This window comes from Simochromis diagramma, unplaced genomic scaffold, assembly GCF_900408965.1.
Source record: "Simochromis diagramma unplaced genomic scaffold, fSimDia1.1 OVJJ01000216.1, whole genome shotgun sequence".
In the NCBI taxonomy this organism is placed as follows: domain Eukaryota; kingdom Metazoa; phylum Chordata; class Actinopteri; order Cichliformes; family Cichlidae; genus Simochromis; species Simochromis diagramma.
The window spans coordinates 3,514,026-3,533,395 of record NW_024386883.1 but is presented as its reverse complement, the minus strand read 5'-3'; the positions used below and the strand labels follow the sequence as shown (position 1 = coordinate 3,533,395).

At 40.4% G+C, this 19,370-nt stretch overlaps 1 protein-coding gene across 2 annotated transcripts; it reads left to right on the top strand.

Moving 5' to 3' along the window:
- The first annotated feature begins 12,526 nt into the window (after positions 1 to 12,526).
- On the top strand, positions 12,527 to 17,494 carry angptl5 (angiopoietin-like 5). 2 transcript variants are annotated; one of them, XM_040033108.1, is made up of 8 exons: positions 12,527 to 13,347; positions 14,307 to 14,478; positions 14,567 to 14,670; positions 14,753 to 14,846; positions 15,746 to 15,849; positions 15,934 to 16,054; positions 16,719 to 16,895; positions 17,050 to 17,494. In XM_040033108.1, the coding sequence occupies exons 1-8, from the start codon at positions 13,291 to 13,293 to the stop codon at positions 17,367 to 17,369; spliced, it is 1,149 nt and encodes a 382-aa protein (XP_039889042.1). In that variant the 5' UTR covers positions 12,527 to 13,290; the 3' UTR covers positions 17,370 to 17,494. The 2 variants fall into 2 exon arrangements, with proteins under 2 accessions (XP_039889042.1, XP_039889041.1); XM_040033107.1 differs by having other exon boundaries at positions 12,535 to 13,347; positions 16,719 to 16,904.
- The last annotated feature ends 1,876 nt before the right edge of the window (positions 17,495 to 19,370 follow it).

Genomic DNA, 19,370 nt, shown 5'->3' with positions numbered 1-19,370 from the left:
TGGCAGAACACCACCTGACATTATGTTAAAGGCAGTCAGGCAGGTAAAGATGCAGAACAAATCAATCAGAAGTACAGCAAAGGATTTTGACATAAACTACCGTACTCTAACTCGGTATTGTCAAAAGATTACCAGAGAAGAAATTGAAAGTCAGACAGCCATGCCAACAACAATGGTTGGTTATACAACACCAAGGAAGATTTTTTCCCCTGATTTGGAAAAGCAGCTTGTTGAGTATATCACTAGGTCAGCTGACATTTATTTTGGTCTGTCACCAAGTGAGGTCAGAAAGCTTGCCTACCAGTTTGCTGTGGCACACGAACTGAAGTTTGTGCCTTTGTGGGCAGAAAAAGAAAAGGCCAGCAAAGAGTGGTTTACAGGCTTTTTAAAGCGGCATACAACATTGTCACTGAGAAAGCCAGAAGCAACTAGCCTTGCCAGGGCAAGTAGCTTCAACAGAGAGAATGTCAATGCTTTCTTTGACAACTTAGAGAAAGTGTTATGCAAATATGAGTTTGGACCAGGAGACATTTGGAATGTTGATGAAACTGGGGTCACCACTGTACATAAACCAGACAAAGTGTTGGCCAGACGTGGATTCAAACAAGTAGGGTCATTGACCTCTGCTGAAAGGGGAACCCTTGTCACACTGGCCTGTGCTGTCTCAGCCATAGGGAATAGTTTACCTCCATACTTTATTTTCCCGCGTGTCCACTTCCGTGACCATTTCCTGATCAACGGGCCACCCGGCAGCAAAGGAGGGGCAAATTCCTCTGGATGGATGAAAGACACACACTTTGTTGAATTCCTGCAACATTTCAATGAACATACAAAGTGTTCAAAGGAGAAGCCCTGTTTACTCCTTTTGGACAACCACGAGTCTCATCTGTCCATTGATGGACTCAATTATGCCAAAGCAAATGGCATAATCATGCTGTCATTCCCACCCCACTGCTCACATCGGCTCCAACCATTAGACAGGTCTGTCTACGGGCCACTAAAGAGGCACATCAACAGCACATGTGATGCCTGGATGAGGAACAACCCTGGGAAGACAATGTCTATTTATGACATTCCTGGGATTGTGGCAATTGCATATCCTCTGGCTGCAACCCCATTGAACATTCAGGCTGGTTTTAGGGTGGCTGGGATTCAACCTTACAACAGAAATGTATTTCTGGAAGCCGAGTTTGCACCATCCTACGTCACAGATCGCCCTATTCCGGACCCTGCCCTGCCAGGCCCCAGCACCAACTCTGCACTGCCAGGCCCCAGCACTACCTCTGCACTGCCAGGCCCCAGCACCAACTCTGCACTGCTAGGCCCCAGCACCAACTCTGCACTGCTAGGCCCCAGCACCAACTCTGAACTGCCAAGCTCCAGCACCATCTCTATCACGAGCTCACCCTTACCCAGCACTGCAATTACTGACAGGGGACTACCAACTCCAGAGGACATCCAGCCATATCCAAAAGCTGGCCGCCGAAAACCATCCAGCAAAGGAAGAAAACGACGCAAATCAGCAATTCTAACCGACACGCCAGTGAAGCAGCAACTAGAAAAAGAAAAGAATAAGGCTGAATCTAGCAAAAAGCTGTTTCAAAAGAGAGGGACGCGAGGGGGGAAAACATCTGGACCTATGAAGAACAACGCAGCTAAAAGAAGAAAAATAATTCAAGAGTCATCATCAGATGATGAAGAGTGCTTCTGCCTTGTCTGTGTGGAGCCATTTTCAAACAGTCGTCCAAAAGAGACCTGGGTAAAATGCGTAAAATGCAACAAATGGGCCCATGATGCTTGCACCTCAGGCCAGGCAATTTATGTGTGCCAGAATTGTGACTCTGAAGTTGAGTCTGATTAATCAGAAATAGGGCATCTGTTTTGTTCAGAGGATAAACATGTTAAGTAAAGCAAGTTATTTGCAGCATTCCATTCAGTTATGATGGATTTATGTGCAAGCCAGAGAACATTTGAGTTTAAAGTTCAAACTAAAGTTTTCTTTCTACTTAATGTTTTGATTAAAATGTGTATTGGATTGAAATAATTGTTTTTTTTCCAAATTCTCTTGGCATAATTGTTCAAATTTCCAGTTTTGGTTTGAATTTAACAATTAAAATCAATGATCACAATTAAGTATTTGTGTTCTTATTTTAAGATAATCTAGTGTGACAACTTACCTGCCGATGGGGCAAATTGTCACAAGTGCACATTCTCCATTCAACAGTCTACAACTCCGTAATGAGATAAGATATGAAAATGTAATGAATACATCATATGTGCCCGAGACTTCCTTCTTTCATTTGGTGAAACATTTATTACGTTGTGATGTATGGTGCTCAGTAAAAGTTAGTCAGTGTGAAAAGTGTGACAACTTACCCCGCTCTCCCCTACTCGTGATCAACTCAGTGCATTTAGGTATTTTGACGCTGTCAAGACCACTTGAAGAAGTTCAAACTGAGTTTTATTGTGAGGAAGAAAAATGATTTAAGTGACTTTAAATGTGGCATGGTTGTTGGTGGTGATGGTCCGAGTAGGGGAGACCGGGGATAGTTGTAACATTTTTGACATTTCTGTCTGTAAATTGGAGCTCATTTAAGGTAGTGGATTCAAAATGTAATGCAAAGTATTTACATGTGTCGGCTATTAAATAGTGCAGCTATTTTCTCTGCAGCACAATTACCCATTGCATGGTATGGTCTCAAACACAAAGAGTGAAATGTTACAATTAACCCCATAGTCTGGGTTAGTTGTAACATATCCTGGGGTGAAATGTAACACAATGAAATAAGGGTACTGACAAAATATTAACATGTAATCTTTGTTTATTCAACACATGAATGCACTTACATCCATTTATGTAGCTATGTGTGTGTGTGACAGAATGCAGAAATCTAGCTTTTGAACATATTCCAACCCCCCCAAAAAAGACAAATTATGGAATTTTCTGCAACTGAATATTTCATTAATTTTGGTTGGTCTTTCTTGAGTTTGGCCTCATTGGCTCAGTGGGCATTATAACCTACAACTCTTGCACCAATTTTAAACATAACAATGAAGCTGAAAAAATGTAGTTGTTCACCAGCATCGCAATTCCATTTTACTTTTTTTCATGGCTTACCTTGGTGTGGTTTGTAAAGTGCTTCAGAAAGATGAGGAAATCTGTTTCTTGCACCCATCCTGATTTATTTCCACTACCAATACTTCCTACTGGTCCATCTCTGACACAGTGGTCTGCATAATGTATGTGTGGGAACACAAACAGTGGAGGAATTGTGTTGCCAATGGCATTAACCGCATATACAAAAGCGACCAGTGAACCTCTCTCTGCTGATGTCGTTGCCCCAACTTGTTTAATATAAGTTAAAGTAATAGTGTGGTAAGTTGTAACATCTGCATTATTGTTACAACTAACCCAGACTGATGCTGTTACAACTGACCCAGACTCCTATAGCCATGAACTAGCTAACATTACAGCCAACGGCTAAAACACTAGCTCTAAAGACCTACACAGAATATATCCCCATAGACATACAAATAACATAATTTAAGTTTGATGAGTTTAACTGCAAAGCAGATAATGCTATTACAAATTGAAATAAAGTAGAAAAACTTACTTTTTGGCATACAAATTACTTTTTTTCGTGTTAAATTGTCTGTGTTTGACAAAATGTGCTGATTTTTCACATGTGATAGCAGAACTGAATTGGGCATGCACAGGATGAGTCACATCATTTGAAACTTAGCCCTGATTGGAGAAATTGGAAGTGTTACAACTGACCCACGTTACAACTATCCCCGGTCTCCCCTACTTCAGAAACTGCTGATCAACTGAAAATTTTCCACACGGCCATCTGTACGGGCAGTTCTCTGAGTGAAATTGTCTTGTTGACGTCAGAAGTCAAAGGAAGATGGCCCGACTGTGTCGGGGAGAAGATGGGAAGGCAACAGAAACTCAGACCACGGGACTGTAAAACATGATTGTTGGGCTTCATTTCTGTACTGAACAGTATGGGGCGCCGTTTGTAAAGTGAAATATGCTAAAATTAACGGCAACACTTTTCCACATTTAGCTCAAAACAAGTCATTTTTTACAACATTTAGTAAAATATTTGTAACTTTTCATATTTAAAACAGAATTTTAAATGTTAAATCTAAATGTTAAATATTCAATCTAAATGTTAAATGTTAAATCTAAATATTATATTTAAATCTAAATCTAAATGTTAAATGTTAAATCTAAATGTTTAGGCTAACATGCAAATTTATTGCACGGATCAGCGGAAATACCAAAATAAAAGCTTTCCGAAAACCTCCAGTGCAAAAGTGTGCCGGTAGTGGTCAGACACGTTCTCACTCCCAAAGCGTAATAATTTTCGCTAGGTGACAAATTGTCAACATTTTATGCTTTCGGGTACCCAACACGTTCCTAAATTACGGCATAGGTAAAAGGAGAGCTCATGAGAACCGTTTGGACTCAATCTACACATGTTCGTTCATTTTCTAAAAATCGCTTTGGAAAACACTATTTTACGTCATTTAACTGCTAGTAAAGGTTAGGAATAAGGTTATAGTTAGGGATAAGGTTAGGTTTAGGGCTGCAACACATGGCTGGAACGTCTATTATGGCGGGACATCATTCCACTGGAATTCAGCCATAACCCGGCACGGACCATGAGAAAGCACGTCCGGCGATTTAGCTGAAAACATCGGAAGATCCGTTTTGTCGGCCATCCAAAGGTTCAGCAGTAGTGCACTCTTAGCAGCTGCAGTCTCCACTTCACAATCGCTGCAGCACATGTCCAGCAAAATCGCTGGACATGCTCGTAGGCAAGAAGTGAAGCAGCACATGGCGGGGAGAAGTGAGGAGGAGAACAGACACAATTTTGCACCGGAGGTTTTCGGGAAGCTTTTATTTTGGTATTTCCGTTGATCCGTGCAATAAATTTGCATATTAGCCTAAACATTTAGATTTAACATTTAACATTTAGCATTTAGATTTAACATTTAGATTTAGATTTAACATTTAACATTTAGATTTAAATATAATATTTAGATTTAATATTTAACATTTAGATTTAACATTTAACATTTAGATTTAAATATAATATTTAGATTTAATATTTAACATTTAGATTTAACATTTAACATTTAGATTTAAATATAATATTTAGATTTAACATTTAACATTTATATTTAACATTTAGATTTAACATTTAACATTTAGATTTAATATATATTTAGATTTAATATTTAACATTAGATTTAACATTAACATTTAGATTTAATATATTTAACATTTAGATTTAACATTTAACATTTAGATTTAAATATAATATTTAGATTTAATATTTAACATTTAGATTTAACATTTAACATTTAGATTTAAATATAATATTTAGATTTAACATTTAACATTTAGATTTAATATTTAACATTTGATGAAAAGTTACAAATATTTTACTAAATGTTGTAAAAAATTACTCGAAAAAACATGTTTTTGTAAGGTTTTGAGCTAAATGTGGAAAAATGTTGCCGTTAATTTCAGCATGTTTCACTTTACAAACGGCGCCCCATAGAACAGTTATATAAGATTAGCTAGTAAATAACAACAGGGCTCTAACTTTTTGACACGGGCGCACCGGTACGCCTAACTTTAAAAATTTAGGCGTACCGGCACAAAAGTTAGGCGCACTCAAATTTTTCAACCGCATCGCTTAACACCGCACTTTTACATGTGCACTTTCTTTGGGGGGGAAGTCCATACAGACAATATTCATTTCTAAATTATTAACTAACAAACTTGTGCTTAAAGTGCTTTGTCAATATTGTAGAAAATGTTAAACTTAATCATCATCTTGGCCTCCTCTGACGACCTGTTTGCTGCTGTCTGCTGCTGAAAGGCCGTGGGGAGAGGGGACACTTGGGCAGTGCATTTATTGCAGCATATAATGTGTTTTCTGGATACACTGTGCTTTTTCAGCATTCAAATATTGATGGCACCGTGTCAGAGCACTGGCTATGAATTTCAGACAGATCAGGCCTTAACTTAACAAAAAAGTTATCAATAGTTCTTTTCATCTTTTCTTATTACCCACAGCTACATCCACTTCTCTCAGGCCTAGGCTGCTCACTAGGGCTGGATATCATCACTGATTTCTATAATCCATTCAATTCCGGTTCTCAAAGTCCTGTTTTGATTCAATGTAGCCTCAGACAGTCAGAAATATTATAATTCTGATCATTTATCAGTACTGATACACATGAGACTTCATCAGAATTGTGAAAATCACAGCAGATGCCTTTGTGTGAAAGTAACTGAGAATAAAACACAGAAAAACATGAAGGAGATTTTCCTGGTCTGGCTTTTTATAGCAGATAACCTTAAAAATATTCTGCAATATTCTGCAATTTTGCATAATTTTAAGAAATTTAAATTTCTTCAGTATTGAACAGCAGAAATTAGGCTTTCTTGTCCGAGGTCATTTAAGTGAAAAAAGAAAAAGCGCTGTAAACAACGGTAGACTGGTGGGTAATAAGCGAATGAATAATGCAGAAAACAGATTTGAGACGGGAAACTGTTCCTGAAGTACAGAGAGAGAGAGAGCTGTGCAGGAAGTGTGATTTTTATCGTGGTGGAAGCAAAACAGCAAAAGTCAGAGGGAATTCATGACGACATTGATCAAATGTGAAGCGCAGTTTGTTGCTTCTTTTGCTGCTGGCTTGGCGAATTTTGGTTGGAGAGAAACAAAACCTGCAGCTCAGAATCAGCGCAAAAAGACGTAAACACAGCGCAGACCCGAAGTATCGCTAAGCTCCGACAGCGTGTCCGTGTTCGGGCCGTCGGGTGAGAAAGCCGAGAAAGACGAGGCTGATTCTGATGTGTCGGGTCCGCTCTGTGTTTATGTCTTTGTGTGGAATCAGTTAATGAATTGATATCGCTTTATTCAAGCTACTCACCTCTCTCTTCCACCTGCACTTTCAACTGGACCACGGCCAATCAGAGAGGTCCCGCCCCTGACTATCTCTGATTGGTTTAGTCCACGATAGGGGCATAATGTGTGTCTGTTGTTGACCACACGGAGAGTTGCAGAGATTTTTTTTTGTTACCGGAACAGTTGGTCGCACAGGTGCGACCAAATATTTATTTTTAGCCGCACCACTGAAAAATTTGGTCGCATTTGCGACCAAATTGGTCGCACTCTAGGGCCCTGAACAATTAGTTAATGTTGTTCATGAGACTAAAGTCAGTGTAAATATATGTGGCCAATATTCTAGTTATTATATTAATCATTATAAGTTATTACAGCAGTGAGTTTGAATTCTCAAATCAAATCACTTATTGTCACATCACATGTGCAGGTACACTGGTACAGCACATGTGAGTGAAATCCATGTGAGTGAACTCTGTGTCAAATACTGAGCTTCAGTAAAGATTCAAGTTTCAGTTATTTATATTTCCTGTCACCTTAAATCTTCACTCAAAGACAAGTATCTTTGACAGTGTATATATAGATGTATTATATATAAGAGACAAATATTGTTCCTTCAATATGTTGGCATTACTAAATTTGGCTCAATGCTTACATATATGTATAAAAAGAAAATGTACAAGCTGTGATAACTGTGTCTGATAGAATGAAGAGTAGACTGATATATTAAATAATCCTTTATTGGGTGAGAAAATCAGACCATGTCATAACTGCTTTAAGTCATACAGAATAGATATCAGAGCCTTAAACAGGCTGACTTCTGCTAAATGGGTCAAACTGGGCAGAAAGTATACAAACACATAACATCCTTATGTAACACTATAGATCAACTTACCTCAGAATATATAAAGCATATGAACAATTACAGCAATATGATGCAACAAACACAGCAGTGCTACTAATCCAAAATACTCAAAGCTTCATAGAACTGAAACAAACATTTATTTTTAGGTCCATTCTGCTGCTGATACATACTTTAGGTTTCTGAATATTAAACTTGTTGCTGCCTTTCATAGTGTGTAACCTGAATGCCCTGAGTACTTTCTCCCACACTGAAAACACTGGAATGATAAAATGATTTGAACATTACCTAATAAGACTGATTCAGGACAGACAATTAGTTATTTTAAACTTTTCTAGCAGTCCTTCACAAACAGGGAACAGTCTGTCTATTCTCTCCATCTGTCAGCTGCTGCTGGCTCTTCCTCCTCCTCTTCCTCACACACTGCTGAGTTTGTCCTAGTGGATCATCAGGGGTGCAAAGCCTCACAGATGATGTGCAGCAGTGGGTCCCTGAGTCTGTCCTCACTCTGGACACTTGCAGTTGTCACACATGGAAATCAAATGTGTGATAAGCTGCAAGTGTAACTTATAAATAGGGCTGGGCGATATGGCCTAAAATTCATATGGCGATATAATTTGAAGCATGTGCGGTAACGATATATATCGCGATATATTCTTTTCTTCTCTATAACGTATTTTCCACACTATAAGGCACACTTAAAATCCTTTAATTTTCTCAATTGAAGCTGGAGGATAAACGCCAACTTTTTTTCCACTCGATAAATGTTAACGTGAGGGATTCTGGTGGTCAGGGACAAATGCAATCGCATAGCGGGATGCTATACACGGGCTAAACTTCAGTCAGGAGAACAACTGAGATTATTCATCCACAATACACAATACAAGGTTAGTTATTAATATACTGCAACAATATGGGAATAGAACAGCTGCGAGAGAATTCAACATTAATGAATCAATGTTACGGAAGTGGAGGAAGCGCAATTTTTGGCTTTCCCCATATTTCAAAAGTGCTTCATCTCTGTGCTATGACTGTCACCCGGCAGATGATAATGGTTGTAGTCGCTGCGATGCTTTGTACCTCAGGCTTATCAGAGACAATCGTATCCAGACAATCGTAATTTCAGTGACTGAATTATTGCCGGTCATTCGTACATTTACTTTATTATATAAAATATATAAATTAAATCTTTTTGAAACTTATAGAATCTAATCTTTTGGTTTCTTTTTTTTTTTCATAGCATTTTATCAAACTGTTGTCTGCTACAGAGTTAAAAGTATTGTACTAGTAGTAATATAGCATCCACCATCTCCTGCTTGCATATTGCAACAGTCACCTGAAGGGGCTGAAAATTGTAAAGACCCTACAGAACAATCAGTAAATGTGAGTAAATCTGTGATTCTGCGAGTAACACACTGGGTTCAGTTTGGACGTTGAACTCTCACTCACCAGGATTGACAGCTGTCTGTGCCACAGTTAAACTCATGCAGTGCTAATTTAAAAACTCTCAAATATTTTGGACAATTTATATTTTTCTATCACAAAAAATACACGTCTTCATTGAAGTAAACACACAGAGCAATTAATATATATTTTTAAATATAATTTTCTTTATTTTAATTATCAAATTACAAATAAAAAAAAAAACAACCCACCTAACGAGCCCTGGTCAACCCCTCACTTGAATTTTTGATTTTCAGTTTAAAGCAATTAAATTCAATCCAAAAATTCAATCCCAACAATCAAGTGATTCCCTATGAGCAACGGTGGACAGGAAAAACTCCCTTTTAACAGGAAGAAACCTGTGACAGAACCAGGCTCAGTGTGGGGCAGTCTTCTGTCATGACTGGTTGGGAGGTGAGGGCAAAATAAAACTGAACATAAATGAGAGCACAGTATAGTTATTATGTTATAATTAACCAATCAAGGTGGACAGGCAAACTGCACCCAAAATACCGCCCGTTATGGCAAGACCTAGACCTAGACCTAGACCTAAGTTACTTGCGAAGTTGGCAAAGGCACTCTGTGGTGCTTTCTCACACCTCACAATCGCATTCTCTTCCTTTAGTACACTCAACTGCCATTCCATGTTGCCCATCCTAGCATTAATCATTCTATTTTGCTCTATGAGCAACTCTAAACGCCGAGCTATTCTCTCCATTGACTCACTTTGGAACTGCTGCAGGGACAAGTGTCAAAAGAAAAAGAATGTTCCCTGAATTATTTAAATGTAAAGGTATTACCTTTGTCAAAGACTCCTGCTTTGCAAAAACAACTCGCTGTTACTGAAGACGCACCAAGGTAAACTGTGTTAAAGCACCTCTATTTATAGACTCATGTGGCAGAGATGATGACGTCAACCGTCACGGGAGACTGTGACGTGCGGTCGACCGTCACGTCACAGTCTCCCCTTTGAGAAGATCAAAGGATCAAAGAATAGCTCCGTGTCATTCCGCGCATGCTCAGATCATGCGTATTGAAATGAACGGGATATTTATTTATTCATTTTAAATACCTTGCTATATAACAAAGGCGACTGCGCACTCAAAGGACGAGGAGAGTTCAAAATAGGGCTGTTCGATATAACGACACATATGGATGACGATATGAAAAAGTCTATCGCTTCATATTACGGCAATATTTTTTCATGGTTTTTATGGCTGTATCCCAATTCAGGGTCTGCAGCCTTAAAGTACGCAGCTTCAATGGTCCTCAAGGGCCGCGTACTCAAAGACCGCTAAGGCCGGAAGTGCGAGGCTTGTGAAATGGGACGGTCTAGCCTCCGTCGCGCTGCCCAGGTTGCCTAGCAACCATGATAGCTGGAAACGTGTGGTTGACAGAAATTAAGGAGAACATATTTTGCTCGTTTGTCTGTTTCTACATGAGCTTTGTGTGATTTAATAAGTATCTGAGGCTGAGACCACAGGACTGTAAAACATGATTGTTGCATTCTTGCATATTTCTGAAAACATCTTAGTGGTGTGGCAGCCATGGGTTGAGCCAGCCCTACGGATGGACGATGCAGTGGACAGTGGGAGGAAGCATCCTAAAGCTCTCTTTGCAGACCAGCCTGTGCGATTCTCCACTCGCCGACCAGAAAAGACAAACGGCGGGTCTCAGTTGCAGCACCTCATCCATTACAACCAATGTATGCAGAAGAACATCTCTGAATGTACAACACTTTGAATCTTCAAGCAGATGGGCGACAGCAGGAGAAGACCACACCAGAGCCACTCCTGTCAGCAAAAAACAGAAACTGAGGCTACAATTTGCTCACCAGAATTGGACAGTAGAAGAATGGAAAACAGTGACTGCTCTGATGAGTCTTGATTTCTGCTGTGACATCGCAACTATGTGTTATTGTCGTAAGCACAGTAAAGAAACATATTCTCCTGTAATATAAAATTCTTCCTTTGCTGTCCACAATAGATGCCAAACAGAAATAAATTCACATGTAAAATAGATGATAATGGGCAGCATGGTGGTTAGCACTCAGGCCGGGGTCTTTCTGGAGTTTGCATGTTCTCTCAGTGTTTGCGTGGTTTCCCTCCGGGTACTCTGCTTCCTCCCACCATCCAAAAGACATGCAGTTGGTAGGGATAGGTTAATTGATTAATCCAAATTGCCCATAGATGTGAATGTGAGTGTGAATGGTTGTCCCTGTGTGTTAGCCCTGTGACAGACTGGCGACCTGTCCAGGGTGTACCCTGCCTCTCGCCCTATGACAGCTGGGATAAGCTCCAGCGCCCCCCGCAACCCTGAAAAGGACAAACGGAAGCGAATGGATGGATGGAATAGATAATAATTTAAAGACAATAAAAAAACTCACAACTATAAATCAGCATGTATGAAATGCAGTAGGTTATGAACTCTTGTCAAGTGTTTGAGTCTAATGGCAGCAGGGAAGAAAGAGTTCTTCAGTCTGGAGATCCTCCATTTCACACTTCTATACCTCCAGTCTGAGGTCGAAAGTGTGAGCAGTACGTGTTGGGGGTGGATAGCCTCCAAGAGGATGGATGCGGGTATCCAGTGGACTCTCTGACAGTAGGCACTCTCAGGTGTTTGCAGTAAAAAAAATTGGCAAAAAATAGCCTGAAAGCTTAGTTCCAGCTGACCTTGTATCAACCATTCAGGTTGGTGCTGGTGGTGATATTTTCTTTAGTACCAACAGAGCATGCTTAAACACCCCAGCTTACCATCCATCCATCCATCCATCTTGTTCCGCTTATCTGGGTCCTGGTCGTGGGGGCAGCCTACGCAGAGAAGCCTAGCCCCTCCCTCTCCCCAGCCACTTCCTCCAGCTTGTCCAGGGGAACACCAAGGCTTACCACAGCTTACCAGAGAATTTTTAAATGATAGAATTGGCCAACTTATAATATTCAGGAGCTGGAATGGGCTCCAGCCCAATTGCGACCCTGATAAGGATGTGCAGAAGAGAATGAATGGATGGCTAATATTCAGGCTTTACCCAGGCCAGATCCGTACTTACTCTTTTATGTTAGGCTAACTCTCTCCCAGCTCTGTCACATTTACTGTGCTGGAATAGGAGAGTATCAATCCTCCCTGGTAACACAAACAGATTTTAATGTACCGTATGTTTGATTAATTGCTTGATTAATCACGCAGTCATGTCTAAATATACTCATTATCTCAGCTCTCATTTACTTGTACAGACTGTTTTACAAGAGCATGTAACGTGGGACAGATGTGGGGGCCCAGAGGCTGCAGCATGTGGCTTTTTCACATTCCTGTCACTGACCATGGCTGCAAACTCACACAGGTTAAGAACAGCAGCAAATCTTCAGTTTGGCAGTTGCAGGACAGTTTTCCAGGGAAGTGACAGGCTGGAGTCTGAGTGGAACGCTTTCTTTACTGCTTCAGTGCCAAGTTAACTGAAGTAATTGTTCTGACTGTCAAGGAGGGGGAGACTGTTTTCAAACAGAGTAACTGGGGGGGAAATATGAGCAGCAAAGACACCCTGCCTTCACTCCTCCCTACCTTTAGCTGTAGCTCCCACGCAGAGACACAAGCAGAGGGAGAAGGTTCCTACATTAAAACAAGCTGCCCATTTCCCTTTTCCACATCTGTTTCTCATGCTGATGGCAGGATATAACCTGTAAAACAACAATGCTCAGTAATAGACACACTGAGGGGGAAGGTAATGGCTCTGAATCAGCAGATTCAGCTACTTGCCAGAGTTTTATCAACAAATGTGACCTCCTCTTTTAAAGGGTATGCTGTCATGGGAATGTAACAAGAGAAAGTAGGAGTGACTGATGGAGGTGGAGAAAGAGCAGTTGGACAGGAAGTGTGGGAAAAAAAAAGTAGTTTAAAAACTGAAAGGAAGATGCAGAAATACTTCGTAGATGAGCAGAGAAGACGATTAGAAAAGGAAAGAATTTGTGGAAAAATAAGCACATATGAAGGCGTGTCTGCTGGCGGACCGAATTCAGCTCCTTCAGCTCCTGGTGGAAATAATCACAGTCAGAAAAGACTGAGATGATGTGGACAGCAGCTGTCCTCCTGCTGCTTTTGCCTTCACTTCTTTCCTACGCAGTATGTACCACACTGCATGCTATGAATGTTTTTAACTTGTCATCTGTCTTATTGATCAATATCACTCCTCCATCAGGAGTTACAGCAGGAAGCTATAAATTATGACTTGTGAGGGAGCTCATTTAAAGGTGTTAAAGTGCTTCAAGAAATGCCCATATAATCACAGAGATTTAGAGGTTAGCCACAAATTCTTGATTTTTTTAATTAGTTATATCATCTTTAAAATGATCATGTTATGAGTTTGTGTTTTAAATGAAAGAAAATAAGTATTTTTTAACAAAATATACAGGTAAAAGTATCTGTTATGCATATATATCCACATATTGTAAGTAGATTTTTTTAATTTATTTTGCTGATGCAATAATGTGTAAGCAGCACGTTTCCAAAATGTTTTCTTAGGTGGAGTTTAACTCCTTATTAGAGCTGAGCAATCTTTCCAAGTAGGTTCAGTCACGTGAAACCTACTTGGTTTCAAAGGACTGTGCACAATTTCCATCCAAAATATGCTGTAGTGGACCGATAAAGTGAAATACCTCAAAAGCCATATTTTACTGTCGGTTACAAATCTTTTTTCGGTTTATTGGAGTTACTCTCAGCCAAGTGCGATATTTGACCTACAGCACTGCTGATCCCACGATGAAAGTCTTTTTTTCCTTCGGTTGGTGGTGGAGAAGTTAAAACACAACAGCTAATCAGGTTAAAACACTAACAGAGTGTCTACTTCCTGACTCAGGGGACTGAAGAATATCCCTTGAGTCAGGAAGTAGACTACAAACTACATTTTCTGTAGTACGTTTGAAATAAGAAACCATGTGATATATAAAAGGCAGAAAACAAACACAACGTTGACATTATTCAGTCTCTAATGAGCCACAGGAGTCATACTTTCCAGGCTAGTTACACATAAGTGCTGACTTATAGATTGAACTCTCTCATTGTCCTTTTCTCCTGATTTCCAGGACAAAGAGAACAGAGGTAATATAAACCAATCGGAATTAGACAATCGAGATTTCGCTGATGTTCCTGTCAAAGATCAGAGACCTCTTGGTGAAGTCAAAGGTCAGGACTCATGCACCATCCCGTGTGACATCACTGTCAAGCTCCTGCGAGATGAGAAACAATCCATTTGTGGTAAAGCCTTTTCTGATTTGTTGTGCTATTGTTAGCCCCATTACCTTCATGTGTTGTTCAGTGTGTGTGCTTTTGTGTGTGTGTTCAGGTCAGCTGCAGCAGTCTTTGCTTGCATTTGGACGCAGCAACAGAAAACTGATGAGGGATGTGATGGAGGCGCAACAGAGAGCTCTGGACATCCTAAGCAGTCAGGTTAAACATCTGTTAAGCATCTGTTAAGTGTTTGTGATCGTCAGACTGGCTGAATGTATTTACAGTGATGTCATATTTCCAGGTCACAGAGTTGATGACCAAAGTGCAAACGCTCAGCTTGGAAGTTCAGAGAAGCAACACTGAGATGTACTCCATGAAACCTGTACAATCTCATGGTAACACACACACAAACACATACGATTGTGATTATAGAGCTTGAAAGACATAAACGCTAACTAGTAACACCCAGTGACATGGTGAATTATGAAAAGTACTGTACCTTTGGTGATTTAAGTTGTGAATCATTATTTAAGAAGCTACGGAAGCTCCTTCCCCTTCCTGTTTTTCTTCTAATAGGCTACCCCTTACAAATATAAGGTTTAAACAGTAGGTTCAAACCAGAGATCACCATATTAATGACATCCTCTGTTTAAACATCATATAGAGCCAAGAGCTGAGTTTAATGTGATCTATGTTTATAACAGCATATAAATAAAAGATAATGTGGATATAAACACTATGGCCTCCCTTTGAGGATATCTTTAAACCTGGTGCATAATTTTGTCCATTATTTAAAAATGAAATCACCAGTATATCAGTTTTAGAAAAAGGTTTAAATAGAATCAACAGAACAGCATTTTTTCAAAATCTGAGGTTTGTAAAAGTTTTTTTTTCTGACCCACGAAGCCACACCAGAAGGTATTTAAACCTTTAGTACATCAGAAATCTTCAAAATCAGCAAATTTGGAGGTACATATTTTCCACTAGATGCTGAACTGCACCACTAACTTGTACAGTCTATCATAACTCAATAGTTTGTGCCTCATTTGAGTAACTAAACAGCTCTGACGGAGAAAAACAGAGAGAAAAATAGCTCTGACAAATATATAATGATTGTGCGGCGAAGGCGGAGAATAAATTGATGCCATTTATATTAAGCTCAGTGACTAATTATTACATGAAGTGCACATTCCTTCAAGTCATTAGTGGCTATAAATCAAAAAAGTTGCTTCACCATAAATTTGATTAAATTGCTCTCCTGGTGACCAAACAGAGTGTTTGTTGCATTGATTAGGACGAGACTGCAGCGACATCAAGGACAACCTCATGTCAGTCGTCCCCAAGATCCCCAGTGGCATTTACATAGTCCACCCAGAGAACACTGACTCTTCATTTGAGGTACATGTATATAATTCATTCATTCACTCCTTCAGTGATTTATTCACTCTGTGGCCGACACTCAAAGCAAAGCTTGTCCTGCAGGTTTTCTGTGAGATGGACTATATGGGAGGCGGATGGACGGTGATGCAGAGGAGGAGTGACGGTTTAACTGACTTCAAAAGATCCTGGGATGGCTATGTCGATGGCTTTGGACACCTTGCAGGTTGTACATTATCAAAGAGATCCTCTTTGAGGTTGAACTGTTAAAATAACATTAGATGGTGGTAAGCTAGATGCTCAAAATATACTTTATAGTATCAGTTAAAGAATGTTTTGGGAACCACTGACCAACATAATGTTCACTATCTGCTGGACCTGAGGTTGTGGGATTCGTAGGTTTCCATTGTGAGTGAATTCATTTGCCACAACAACCATAATTATCCATCACTTTAAGGCTTAATACAGTCTAAAGGTGTGCGTTACAGAGTATTTTACTTTTGGAATCGACTTTCTTGTTGATCCAGTCTAAAGCAGCCATTGGAGGAACTGCAGTCTAGGAGGAACTTTCATTTTTTATCAATGGTTTTTGCTTGAGCAGCACATAAAGTTGTGCTAGCATAACAACTAGCACAGAGGAAATGTTAGCAAAGCATGAAGAGGATAAGTTTTAATAGGCTGCTGCTGTATATATAGGACTATGGGTGTATGGATGGCAGGCTAGCATTTTGATTCTGTTCCCAGTATTTATACTAAGGTTAGCTAGCCATCTCCTAGTGAGGTATCATAGCATTCCCTAAAAGTTGTCACACCGTCTCATTTTTATCAGTCTACACATGTTGAGAACTATACCTTTCACTTCACCACTAAATCTCTCGTCTTGTGTTTAGGAGAACACTGGTTGGGCCTGAGGAAGGTGTTTCACATAGTAAACCAGAAGGATACTCGATTCCAGCTTCACATTGCTCTAGTCTCCCATGACGATGTCACCTCTTATGCATCATATGATGACTTCCGCCTTGACAGTGAAACGCAGTTCTTCAGCATACACCTGGGCAGATATGCAGGTAGCGCAGGTATGGCTTAATAAGTTAAACTTCACAAAACAAATGTTATTTTTTAAAAATTGCTAAAGTGCAAATTAAAACACCGGCGACCGGTCCACTTGGTTATTTTGTGTCTCCTGCATGTCTGCATGGATTTCTGCGTGCTCTGGTGCAGGTGATGCGTTACGAGGCTACAACCAGGAACAGAACCAGGACACGGCACCGTTCAGTGCCTCAGATGTCGACAATGATGGCTGCAACCCTTTCTGCTCCATTGGCAATTGCACGGTGGAGAGCTGCAGCATTCACCACAACCACACGGGGTGGTGGTTCAATCAGTGCGGTCTGGCAAATCTCAACGGCTCTCCCGAAGACACAGAGCGAAACCAGGGGCAGAGGACGCACATCGTGTGGGACACCTGGAGACACAACGGAGTCCCCTACACCATCAAATCTGTCACCATGAAGATCAGGAGGATTGCAACCAATAATTGAGAGATGATGGGAAGAAATGGATCATTGCAATGCATGACTAAAAGCTTCATTAAAACAGAATATAGTTCTTCTGGATTACTATTTTCACTGTGACCAACATAAAATAAAATAAAATCAGCCAATTACTTATGGTGTTCTTCTTCTTTTACACTAATTGCAAACTCTGCTGCATTCCTGTCAGTTTCAACTGATCTTGGTTCAGCTAACATACACACCAAGGTAAGGGAGGAGAACTTAAACTGATCCAGTCCAGTAGGTGGTGCTGTGAATCTCAGCAAAGTGTACCGATTGAGACATACATCACATGCAGTTTATTAGTATTGACCAGATTATTTCTGTCACTATTGTAGCAGAAATAATCTGCAACCATGAAATCCAAGCCTGATTAGTAAAAAAGAAAAACCCTGCAAAGGTCTGATCAAACAGAAACTAAATGCGACCTCCCCAAATAAATACGTTAGCAAGCCAGAGGGCCTCTGTTGCTTCAGACACCCAGAGTACCCTCCCTGCTCCACAATCAAATCACTGGATTAGAGAGAAAAGGTTACCGAGGCTACAGCTGAAAACTGGGGCTTCTTCTTCCCCGAGGTCACATTCACACTGAAGTGTGAAACTGAATCAGCCCCCTGATTCATCTCAGTGTAACCACCATGTTGAATCAGTCTGCAGAATCCTCGTGGTTTCACCCCTTCAGGTGCATCACATGATAGTCATTGATTAAAAGCAATCAAGTTTGGTAATCCTGTAAGACAGTAACGACCAACAGTAGCTCATACCTGCCTCAAGGTCGTGGTGTTAAAGACTTCCTGTTTCAGTAAATCTTTTACCAAATGATGATTCAATCAGGAAAGTTTCATGCGCATCAGAACTTTTGAGCGCTCCAAGAATGAGACGCTGTTATTATCGTCTCTCCGGATGAGCACTAGACACTTTGCAGCTGTAATGAAAACCGCAGCCTCTTGAGCACGCTGGCAGGACCTCAGACTGTTTAGTTTCGCCAGAAAATCACAGAAACTGGTGTATTCTAATCTCGCAGGTGTCCAACAAACCAGCGGTGATACTGATTTCTTATTATTCACACATTAGAGAAAGAAAACACAGAATAAAAAACAAACTCGGGAGAGTCTGGAGTGTGTCTAAGTTTTATCTGTTACATAAAAAATAAGAAAGAAGAAGTAAAGAAGAGCGAGAAAATGGTGGGATTGGGTGAAGGAAGGAGCTGCAGGTTCAGGTTGGTTTATTAGACAAAGAACAGATGCACAGGCTGCAGAACAGCTGCTTCCACACAGGAAACAATTTGGTCCGGGCCTTTGTGTGCGTGTGTGTTTTTCTTGTTCTTCCTCCCCTCCTTCTTCAGAGTTCAGCCCAACAAAACATGAACTATGAGAGAAATATCTTGAACTCAGGTGGCTTCATCATTTCAAGTGACGTCTTTAAAGTATACGGCTTTGGTAACTCTACTCCAGTTAGCTGCAGCATTGTGGGGCTTACATGTACGGTGTCCTGTTGGTGCCAAAGTTTGTCTGTGTGTGTGTGATATGTGTGTGTTTGTGCTTGTGTGTTTTAGCGTCAGTGATTCAGGTGATAACACTGAAGGAGCGCCGGCTCTATGTGTGGTCTGGTATGCCTACATATCACCGCAGTTAATCAATACGCACACCCACACATGAGGAGGACACACAAAGGACTGTCCAGGTACTTGTCCACTCAGTGCCCCTCAGTAAGAGTGTGTATGTTTAGGCTGACAGTGTTTACATCCAGATCTCAGGTCTGTTCTGTTCAGACGAGCAAATCTTAACAAAAACCCACAATGGTGACATTTGTCAGACTTTACCCCCATTGCCCCGACTATTCTCCCAGTGAAATGTGACGCCCCTACGCCACGACACATCCAAACTGGCTAATCTTCAGCAATCAGGTCCTTAAAAGGCAATTCTCTCTGCCACAATTGTGCATTGGAGATCCTGCTTTATCAGGCTGATTTCACGCTGAGACTTTTTA